General features: G+C 38.9%; 1 protein-coding gene across 1 annotated transcript in view; it reads left to right on the top strand.

Moving 5' to 3' along the window:
- The window catches only part of LOC134750252 (unconventional myosin-XVIIIa), a 260,728-nt gene that overhangs the window by 29,642 nt on the left and 218,907 nt on the right, over positions 1–12,179 (top strand). The window contains exons 3-4 of the mRNA XM_063685406.1: positions 2,518–3,741; positions 5,986–6,123. Of these exons, the coding sequence (XP_063541476.1) occupies positions 2,518–3,741; positions 5,986–6,123 (1,362 nt within the window). The remainder of the gene's footprint in view (positions 1–2,517; positions 3,742–5,985; positions 6,124–12,179) is intronic.

The raw sequence follows: 12,179 nt of genomic DNA, 5'->3' as shown, positions 1-12,179 counted from the left end.
TTAAGTCGAAAATCGCTCGACATACAATTATTTACTAGGGCCCAATGTGTAGTCTCCGACAACTGTCAAGGAAGCTTAGGAAGCGGGATATTGAATCGGAAGAATACTTTTATTCGTTATCTCTCGTTCTCCCTATATCTATGTATTTAGGTACCTATCAGGTGGAGGTCTTTTGTGCTATTAACCCATCAACCATCAACCCAGTTTATCCTTAAGAAGGCGAATTTGAGAATACACGGATTTAAAAACCTAGATTTCCTATAAATATTTGTACTGCTTATAATTATTGCCGTTTGAGATGCGCTTTTATTGTCCAAGAAGCACATCCGACTACTACTAAAACCGTTGTAAACTTTATCTCTTCGCAATAAGATTCACAAATGTTTAAACAACGACGATAGTAATAGTATACACCACCTAATTACAGACCATCGAGAAAAGTATGCCAACTATTATGCGATTACCATCCATCAACATAATAGGGTTTCTATTGATTGATGCATAATATTATGACAGGCTCAAGTACGCGCAGTGATAGCGGTGAAATCTTATCTTTTATCGGAGAATGGCTTTTATATATATTTGCTTAGATAAGTTCACTAAGTCATAATGAGTTACGCCTTTATTTGGTTTAGCCGTGGTCAAATGAAATATATACCTCGCATTTTGTAGTAGAAGACCTAGCTTGCGGCTTATTGGCAGCCTTGGCAAACTAGTGATTTCTAAAAAAATAAGTTGCAGATATTCCTACGAACACGATATAATGGCTCCCAAAATGTCCATAGGTTTTTAAATCGTCCGCTATGCTACTCTTTAAAAAAGGTAAACATTTTTTGGAGAACATATAGATATGCGAAAAGCGATCCCAGAAGATCCTAAAACTTAGAAGTCGTTTAGTTAATAACTTGGTCTTTTTATTATGACAAGCTACATAAGCTACTAAATGTGCTAATATTTCTACTGTAAGTTCTACTTGAATTATTTTGATAAATGTTTTCACCGTTTGCATTTCGATGAGGGATAACATAAGCTTCATAATTCAGTTCAGATGTTTATCTTTAATATTGAATAGAGTAAGTAGTGTAGATAATACATATAGAATAGTTCCGAGACTTCCGACGTTTAGCGTCACGACATAGCGTTTTCAGTTTCACCGGATATAGTAATAACAAAGTATATTATCTGCGAGTATTTGTATGATTGTTAATTCTTACTACGTGCCAGATAATCCCGTATTCCGGTCAGTTCGTCAAAGTTCCACATACAAAACAATTGCGCATAGGGTAACGGTCGCTCTGTAACAGAGACGATGGGAGAGTTTGTTCCGTCACGGTCGCCGCTCGCGAAACCGGTGTACCATCACACAGATCACGAATACCTTATCGCGACTGAATAAGGGCTAAGTATCCTTTGGTAATGTCTGGTAGGATTCTGTACACTGGTTTGAAATAGGCCGATAGAAATGACATCTGATCTGCGTTGTTCAACTTGTTCACAATTCACAACATCACAACGCTGGATGATGGAACGCAATTGATGGATGGAAACCAGCATCTCTTATGGGCTTTAATAATTGTAACAAATCTTTAGGTCAAATTTTAATATACTTAAGTGACCGTTATTTGTTATAGTTGATTTCCTTTTTTTTTTTATATTTTTTAATGAACATGAATCGCCCCGGTAGCTAAGAAACTTTGCCTAGTCTGCGTCTAGTCTGTAATTAAGCTTTAGAATTTAATTGTAAAATTCTCCAAGCCTTTCAGCCTTTTGCACCCACATTGAAATGTATTTTTAAATAGTTTTTTTCTGAGAATTTTACTAGAGCGGATACAATTAGTCAATTAACTTTTAATCGTTTTATTTATGCCTTAGTTTTTGCCGCTCCAAATTCCTTTGATTTAAATCGGCAGCCTCCACAGCATTGCGGCCAATTACATACGAATGCATTTAAAAGGTCGCGGTAATTCCCAATAATCCTTATTGAATAAAACATGTGCAGCGGACTCATTACGTAGTTTTTGCACGTTTCTTAAATAACTCGGCAAAACTCAACAGTTACAAAATGCAGTCCGACCACAAATTTTGGACGAAAATATATCAGTGGCCAGTTTTTAAATGATACCTTTTTTTCCTACAAACTGCCTCAGCGGTTGTGCACGCTTCTGTAGGAATGCGACTTTTTGCAATAGCAGGAACTTGTCCGGCTTCATCACTATTCAATACCTCTGTCTGCGGCGCGAAACCGAAAGTCAATTATATCTGCAATCCAATTTGTTCTCGGTGCGTATGTTTATTATTACATGCGAACATCAGCTGATTTATAACCTGTCGAGTCTTATTTCGATTCATTCATAAATACAGGCAATAGTAACGCGGCAATCAAGAATAAATATCTCGAGTATCTCGACCTCAATAAATACGATACGATTTAATCAGATCTTCATAATCTTGTTTAGTTTAGCCTTCATTGTCATTCAACCGTGACTTGCTTAATCAGCTATTGCATTTTTTCAACAGGTTCGACGATCACTCAAACTGCGAGGCAGACGCAAAGAAAAAGAGAAACTCCCCTCCGGCATCACAGCTGACTACACCGCTTCATTATTCGCGCATCTCGAGCAAGACTCCAATTACTCTAACTATCCGCTAATACCCACTTCGGGATCCAACTCCAATCTCAGCGACGAAAATAACCATCTTTCTCCCGGATACCCCACCACGCATGTTTGGAATAGAAAGGAAGGTGTTCTTCAGTCGGATAGCTCGGAGACATCGCTGAATTCTCTTAACAACCCCAATAATGCTAACAGTAGCCCGCGGCAGCCACAAGTACTACCTCCTATTCCACCCAGACCACCAAAGCGCGGTATACTTAAAGGGCCCCGACTTAGCAATACTAGTTCTAATTCCCAAGAAAGTAACATACCAACCGTTGACACCGTCGATTACATCAACGGCCAAGATTCCAATGTACTAGCGCGTAACACGCAGCAAAATGAACTCATTTCGTATGGAATACCGCCGTCTAAAAGCACTTCATCCAGCGATGATTTGCAGCAAGTGCAGAACTTTACTAAAAAGGTCATCCACAGTCCAGTTGAAAATCAGGTTAAGAATAATTACAAGAACGGTGGTAACCCCTCTATCACCACTCAGGACATGGATGAAATGCCGAAAACGAATGGTAGCAGTTACTTAGGTGTCACATCAACATCTCCAAGCGCCGATTCGTTGACTGACACAACTACTAATTCATCATTCGCTACTCCGCCCTTTTCTACATCTCCCGTGGGTGAATCTCAGGGCTTCCATAGATGGTCACGAACAAGCAATTTCGAAGATGTTTATCTGCCTCTACCATCCCTAAAACCGCTGCAGCTTCCTAAACCAAGATTGCTGACAATCCAAAGGCAGAAAGCTCCAAGAAATGATTTCGGCTTTAGTCTTCGTCGCGCAGTGGTACAAGAAAGAATTTTCAGCGGCGATTGTAACGGCCATGAGGAGAATGGATTGACCAATGGCGATAACAAATGCAATGGTAACATTACTAGTGCAGTTGCTAGCAAAGTTATACAGAAAGCTGTGATTCTCGCAGAGCCAGGGTCCTATCCTGGGGCCAGTGAGTCAGGCTTACTGCCTGGTGATAGACTTCTAGAAGTCAACGGGGTTAATGTTGAAGGCAAGAGTCGCGAGGAAGTTATAGACCTCATCAAAAGCAGTCAAGATTCTGTCACCATTAAGGTAAGAAGAATTCTCCTATTTTCGAAAAATTTGGTAAATGCCAGGGCTCTTGAGTCATAAGTTAGGTACGTTTGGTTTAATGAAAAGTCACTTTTTATCTCACATCTTTGTCCTTGCATTATAAAATAAAAAGAAAACCCGGCAAATGCGGCCGTAAATAAGTCACGCACATATCATATCACAGATGAGAGCCAAAACGCCAAACGAAATTGTTAAATTTTATGACTATCTCGTGACACTGGTAAATGCTACCTGACCAACACCACTCAGAATGATACCGTTTTTCGTTTATCGTCATTGTAATGTTTAATCGAGCATTACGGTTATCTTTATGAAGAAGGCAATATCATCATTTAAAATAAAATATGGCTACTAAACCTCATGCGAGTGAAAGGCATTTAAACCCCCAAACAGTTAATAACAGTAATCCGGTAACTTTAAGATTTTTTGATTCAGCCACTCTCAACTAATACCTATAGTATGTTAAATCATAATAAATATACCATTAATTTTCGTTCAGATGAATTGCCTCGTCACTCGTCCAAGTTGCAAAAGCTATGGCTTTAACAGTTATAAATGATTTCTTATTTAAACGTCATAATGTTTAGATGAAAGTTTTCGCAGGCATTTTGATTGGATCGGACGGTGCCGGTTGAGACTTAATTATTTGTACAATGTACATTGTCTGGAGCCGTTGACTTAAGTTAATTAAACGGGCAATAATTAACAAAGCCCTTGTAATAGCAGTACAACATTAATAATTGACTTTGGAATTACAGTAAAATATGGAAATTTTCCAAAATTTTGTAGCACACGCTAATTTGCCAACTGACTATTTGTAAAGGTGCTTACAAATAGTCAGTTGATTTGCTGATTGTCCTCCATCGCCTATGCTTTATCTTAGAACAATACGAACATTAGTGTGAAACATCGCACATTACGCCAAGCTTTTTATAGTAGTGTTTACTATTGGTAGCATTTTTATCTTATCTCCTGTATGTAAATAATCATTTTCGCAAATACATACATGTTTAAAAGTGACAGTAGTTTTATGCACAGCGATACATGTTAAATTGAAATACTGAACCATTACTTTCTGATGAAAAGTATAGATGCGTAAAGCTATACTACTCATTCAAGTATTCTACAAACATTGAATACCTCCGGTGCCGTATCGAGGTTAGATTCAAATTGGCTAAGAAAACTTAACGGGATACACAAGTACGCGACTAATTTATGTAAAAAAAACGGCCAAGTGCGAGTCGGGCTCGCGCACGAAGGGTTCCGAACCATTACGCAAAAAACGACAAAAAATCACGTTTGTTGTATGGGAGCCCCACTTAAATATTTATTTTATTCTGTTTTTGGTATGCGAGCGGCAAGAGAAATACATCATCTGTGAAAATTTCAACTGCCTAGCTATCACGGTTCGTGCCTGGTGAAAGACGGACAGACAGACAGCGGAGTCTTAGTAATAGGGTTTTACCCTTTGGGTACGGAACCCTAAAAACACGTGCTCACGCAACTTTCCCTGCGACTACTTTCATGCACACCGGCATTGATTATTCAGGTCTATAATGCGATGTCTTAATAAAGGATTTTTCAAGTGCTTTGGTGCAAGACTGCAATTAATTCGAATTAGGTATATGTACAGTCAGCTGCAGTGAAAAGGCACCCCCCCTGCATACACATTTCTGTAAATGTGTATGGACGTGGGGTACTTTTTCTTGCACTTGTACATACATATATATATATATATTGTTTGTAGCTAAATTGTATTTGCAGGCTATGTTTAAAAACCGAATCAAAACCAAAAATACTTTTTACTAAGTAATTAAGATAACCAAAACTGTCGCGCGAGGCTATTTAAAACACTATTCAATTATAATATTATAGTCCGACACTTAAGATAGTGATGTAATGATGTTGATTAATTGTAATCCAGCAGAGCGGAGTAAAGATGTGGATTACGATTCAACCAGTGATATTGTAGACTGAATGAGTAGCTATGCAATTTAGCTTCCGTGTGCGTTAGCTTAACCTCTTAAGGCTCTATCATAAACCAAATAGTTAAAGTAGTATTCCTTTTGTTTCATTGTTTTCTCAAACCATCGAAATTCAACCCAACATACCTACTATTAATCAACAAGGTTCAATAAATAGAATTTTTTTGATGTACCTACTTCACGAGAAATAACTGCAACTGTTGCAGTTACTAGTTCTCACATCTGCAACATTGTACAGGTGCAGCCTATAGCCGAGCTCTCTGAGCTGTCGCGAAGAAAGGCGGTGGACGGCGGTGGCGACGTTGAGCTCTCTGACAGCAACGTCCGTGGCGGCACGCTCAGCCGTTCGGGCAGTCGCCGCTTCACCAGCACCCAGGTAAGTGTCTGATTTGCGTGTTCGACAAAGGTGTGATGGTGGATGATTTTGTCCTTGCCTAATATTTCGATCACAGCGACTGAGCGAAACTTCGTGAGTTTTGATCGCTCGGGTCAAACTACACATCGTGGTCGGGTTATTACCGCCACGGTGACAGTCGCAACTTTGGTCTAACTAATAGACTCGGCTTTGGTACTGTGACTACTGTGAACTGTCTGTATCTTTCACGTCAAACGATCCTGCATGATTTGATTTTGTCCAAATTTCTAAGAATATAGTAACAACTAGTAATTAATAATTGCGATGATACAAAGAACATTATTTATATTTCGTTTAACCAATTTGAGGTATCCGCGGTTTGGTCCACAAATATATAAAATAAATTTATACTTATTTATTTTGAAACTTAACGGCTGGCCGTATTTTAGGTTTAGGTGCGGTATGTTTCCTTTGAAGCATATCAGCGTTATCAATAGGTCAATAAATACATTAAATAAAATAGAAAAAAAACAACAATGTAATGAAAATTAAAGAATCAATAGAAGATATAATCTTTTTATTTGTTTCCGTGAAGTAAATTGACTTGTTTTGTGAACTTAGTATAATTGGGGTGACAAGGATTTGGCTTATGAATATAATTTTTCTCCCAATACAATTTTAAGTTGACTGGAAAATTATTTAAATTACAACGGATGAACGGAATAGAAGTAGTAGTAGCCCAGTAAGGCTAAAGAATAGGTGCATTTCTTGTAGTCACCCTGACTGACCTTCCCCAATGAAATCAATTTAATATGTCCGTAAATCCGTAATAATTTTCTACAAATTAATTGCCCCTGGCACGTGATGCAACGTAATCCGTCATACGATAACCCTGTATCATGTTGGTTGCACACGCAAATTGGCAGGCCCGTCAAAACGATCGAGTCAACCGGCTGAGAACCCTTGCCGCAAAATGAAGTGCCGTCGCCAGTTGACATTACTTTGATCTAGATTTTGCTCGTGTATTGCTAATTAATTTTTAGCGTATTATACGTAAAATAAAACTATGAAAACGGATTATATCGCGTATATTGAATTTATAATACATCCCGACGTTTCGAACTCTTTACAGCGTTCGTGGTCAACGGGTGACTGAGGAAAAATTACAAAATGCAAAAATACCCACATACTAAAATAATGAACAATCATAGACTACAAACTTTAAGGCTGGTTGTACATGCAAAATCGGTTCATAAGGCTAGTTATACACTATAATTATTTTTCAAGTAAAGATATATATATATACGCGATAAAAATAAACTATGCCGGCTCCAACCCTACACCACGGACCCGAGAAGATTTAATTCCCTCCTAAATTGTAGGAGGGTATCCCAATATGGGACCGGCAACAAACTCGGCGGGACACATCTTTTCAAAACATCAGAATGTCCAGCATCATCCAACACTACGGTCTCACAGTCTATGTCTCGCTTGCTCCTTTATCAGGTGGACTACAGGATCCCAAGCTGGTGGTAGAGAAAAGCCATCTTCCCTATTAAAGTTTGGATATTTCTTAATCTCAATGGCCTCGCGCAGCATTCTGGGTATGTAACGCTTCTCCTTGGCAAGAACCAGAGGCTTATCAAACTTGATTGAGTGATTGGCTTTATCCATGACATGCTCACAGACAGCAGACCTAGGTCGACGGTGCTTGACATCAGCTATGTGTTCCTTCACCCGAGTGGAAATGCTCCGTTTCGTCTGCCCGACATATGATAGGCCACACTCACAGTCCAGCCTGTACACTCCTGCAGTCTGTAGAGGGGTATTGCATTTTACAGGCCTCAGGAATTGTGACATCTTCTTCATTGGCTTGAAATATGTTTTTATAGAAGCACGCTTCAAGATGTGGCTGATCCTGTCCGTGACCCCCCTGACAAAAGGCAGAATGGCAGGCCTGCGCTCGACTGTGGGGATCTTAATGTGGGACCTCTGGTTGACCCGCGGTATCCTGAGCTCGTTTGCCTGGAGCGCGCGCCTGGCATGCTGGAGCTCCGCGGCCAGATGCTGGTCATCACATATCCTCTGGGCTCTCTGAAACAAAGATTTGCCTACTGTAACAAGTTGACTGGGATGGTGATGCGATTTGCCATTTAAGTACCTATCAGTATGAGTAGGTTTCCTATACACAGTGCGACCTAGGGTGTTATCAGGATTTCTTTTTACCAATACATCTAAGAAGGGGAGAGAACAGTCTTTTTCCAACTCCATAGTAAATTTTATTTTGCTATGGATGGAATTTAGGTGATCCAAGAAAGTTGAAACACTACTTTTTGGAAGTATAGTAAAAGTGTCATCTACGTATCTTTTAAATATCTTCGGTCGCACAGGAGCCAATGAGAGTGCCCTCTCCTCGAAGTCCTCCATAAAGATGTCAGCGACTACTGGAGACACCGTAAACACACACACACTGACACACACACTGCACTGAGACACTGTAAAGAGTTCGAAACGTCGGGATGTATTATAAATTCAATATACGCGATATAATCCGTTTTCATAGTTTTATTTCATGAGTAACTATCGCGGTAACCGAAGACAATATTACGTATTATACGTAGGTAAGCACGTTGAGGTAGTGTTATACTCCCCTTACCAATAGGTACGTGTTTTGTTGCTACTTCAGTAATAAAAAAATACCGGCCAAGTGCGAGTCAGACTCGCTCACCGAGGGTTCCGTACTTTTTAGTATTTGTTGTTATAGCGGCAACAGAAATACATCATCTGTGAAAATTTAAAGTGTCTAGCTATCACGGTTGATGAGATACAGCCTGGTGACAGACAGACGGACATAGGAGTCTTAGTTATAGGGTCCCGTTTCTACCCTTTGGGTACGGAACCCTAAAAAATTAATGTCTCTTCTGTCACATTATCGCATTTCGGTGCTTCCATTTCACACTTTCACACCTAATGGGATTGCGCAAACTCGGATTACACGCATTTAGGACCAAATGAAGGTATTAAAATGATTTTTAGCTTGCTGGAAATTAATTCTTCGAAAAAATCTAATTAGATTGGAAATAGTTATTTGTGCAACAAGAGAGGAAAGTTGGTTTTTCTTGCGAGTGTTTATTTTGAGTCCCGAGAAAGCGAAAGATTCTATAATTGAATCACGAGAGAAGCGAGTGATTCTAAGGTAGAATCTTGAGCGTAGCGAGGGACTCAAAAACACGAGATGTAAAATAACTTTGCTCTCGTGTTGCACACATAATTTTTCACCTCAGTAGTGAGAACATATTAAAGGTTAAAATGTATTTCGAATTACACAGAATAAACAGAAAAAAAAAAGTATTATAATATGTACGATACGATACGAGACGGGACGGGACGGGACGGGACCGGACTGGACCGGACCGGACCGTACCGTACCGTACCCTACCATAAAAAAATGTAATAAAAGTATGAAGTTCATGGCCTTCACTAAATTAAAAAGCTACATTGTTTCACTCCCTGGAGTGAGGAAAGTCGCACTTTCCTCACTCCAGGGAGTGACGAAAGTAGGCTTGTTCGAGCTGCTGAGGTGAAAATATTATTTTTTCAATGAATTTGTTTGTTTACTGGTCCTCGTTTTGCTACTGGGGTGCTATCGTTTCTAACAAATAGAAAAACGGCCGGAGATGTCCAAGGGTTACACATCCATCTTCAAAAACAACATACTGTGTTGAAAGAAATGCTTTACTTTAGTCCTTTTAGCGAACAGTTCGGAACACGGGAAAATAAATTAATTAGAGGTAGTAAATAAGTCTATGTCATGCAGTTGGTGTGGGCATTGGGGTGATGATACTCGGACACAGTTGGATGAAACACATTATACAGTATCTTGACTGTATATAAGTATCGGTCTTCTGAGCAACTGCATGTGATACCTGGGTCAATATTCTTTTCGTTGTCTTGTTTCACGCTTCTATTTTTGTCTTTTATCAAATAAATAAAAAAAATTGAGTGCTATTGCATGTCTTTCTGGCTGTAGATTATAATTATCTTGAGGAAAATTAAAAACCGAACCGAATTTCACCCCATACAAAAAGCTCCATTCCGTCACATTTTTGGGTGACAAAAAACAGGACAACGAAAAGGATTTTGACCCACCTGCCTAATAAGATAAAATCAAAATTTCTATAAGTAAATGAGCCCACAAAGTAACAAACAACTTGAGAGGTTTTTCCTGGCTTTTACAATTCGCCTAGCTCGGTTTAAAGGTACTATACATATGTACTTACAGTAATATTCTGGTGCAAAAAATATATATCTAATAATCTCTAATCGTTGAGCCTTGCCAACTTCCATGGATTCGCCGTTTTGCCAAATTTCACAAGAATCGGTTGAGAAATGCGACCTGTATAGGAGAACATCCGGACATACGAAAGAATTTTCGCCCGAGCTTAAACGAAGACATTCGGTTTCGATCGGTCACTAAAATATTAAAATAAAGTTAAGGTACTGCACGTTATAATACCTATTTCTACGTGGAGTAAGTTTTTCTTGCGGTCAGAGCAGATATAAATAACAAAGTGGGGCTCATGAAATATTTATAAGCGATGTCCGTCAAATCATTAGACTGCAGTTATATATGACTGTATTATTTATTATTGCTGACGTTAAAACATTAGCTTGTATGTAGTAAAAGTTAGGTTATCTTCTTTAGGCATTATTATTAAGAAAACCTGGGGTAATTTCAATAAACGTAGGAAGCTATTGCCAATCTCATAACTGCGATAATCCTCAAACTTATGACACATGTCAAATGTTGTGACAGCTAGCCCCATAGTGATAACGTGATGAGGTCTAAATCTCAGCCCCTAATTCATGCTCAGGGTTCCAACAATGTCAGAATATGACGTATCTAAGTATCTACCCCTAGCATAAACAATGAATGACCCCAGCAGCATAGATTAAGTATACCTACAGAGGCAGATATCCCGCACTAAATCGAAAATTTTGATTATAATAATTTATAGTAGTTTAAGAACTTTAAGACTAACGCATATTTACGAAAACAATTGCATTGACTCATGGGTCATGGATGATAAGTCGTATCGTACGGGTCGTATACTTGTTTGCCACCGACATGGTATACAAAAAGGTACCGTATTCTGCTATAAGTAGATAGGCTTACATCAGCTAATAAACATCTTATTCCGGGTGCTTTTGAGGATTTAAGTTAAAGGAGGAAGGTGAGCTAACGTAAGTACAACTTCTAGGACCAAAAGAAGAGATCAAACGTTACTTATTGTGTACAAATTTGCTTATTTGCTTTGTTTAACATAGTTTTGTCTGACTAGTTTTGGTCATAAAGGTGCGGGATAAATGCTTTTCCTAACACTTGCAAAGATAAGCATAACCGTTCTTGTAAATAAAATAAATAATAATTGTCACAAGCATTCTGTATAATCTGTACTCTGAACTGTACCTTAGCCTAAACAATGGCCGACCCCAACACCACTAATGCCCGACAATGAACGAGTGAATGAATGAGTCACGCGGGAAGATTGATTGGGTATTGGGACTATAGGGTCCTTTAATTGCAGATATTTGGAAACTAGTTTTAAAGCTATTTGGTGCGTTCGAAGGTTGTTCGATGTGAAATTAATTTGTAACTTGTAAGTCAATGAAACGTTTTCAAGCCGTTCAAGGTCATTTCTGTTTATATTCTGACTGTTAATGAAATTCGGTAATATACCTTCTTCCTTCTCGTATGAAGGGAGTAAAAATTTATACTGAGCTATTTCTGGCACCTCTTAGTTGATCTTAGAACCAGTATAAATGAGACTCTCCAGTGAATCTAAAACAAAAAAAAAAAAAAAAATGGTTAGTCACAGGTGTCGCAACGGGCATGCCGCCTCGCGGCATCTTGCAAAAAGTTCTGGTTTAGTTTAGTTTTCATGCATTAATTCAGCCACTAGTCGGGAGTAGTCGGGACTCTGAGGACCCTTGTCTCGCCTCTATGCAGGGATGTTAGTAGCCTTCGTCTTAGTCCTTAGAACCAGGAATGCGCTAGGTACACCAATCCGGAAAAG

This window comes from Cydia strobilella, chromosome 19 (assembly GCF_947568885.1).
Source record: "Cydia strobilella chromosome 19, ilCydStro3.1, whole genome shotgun sequence".
Lineage (NCBI taxonomy): Eukaryota > Metazoa > Arthropoda > Insecta > Lepidoptera > Tortricidae > Cydia > Cydia strobilella.
The sequence above is the reverse complement of the archived record's forward strand: the minus strand, read 5'-3'. Positions and strand labels throughout refer to the sequence as shown.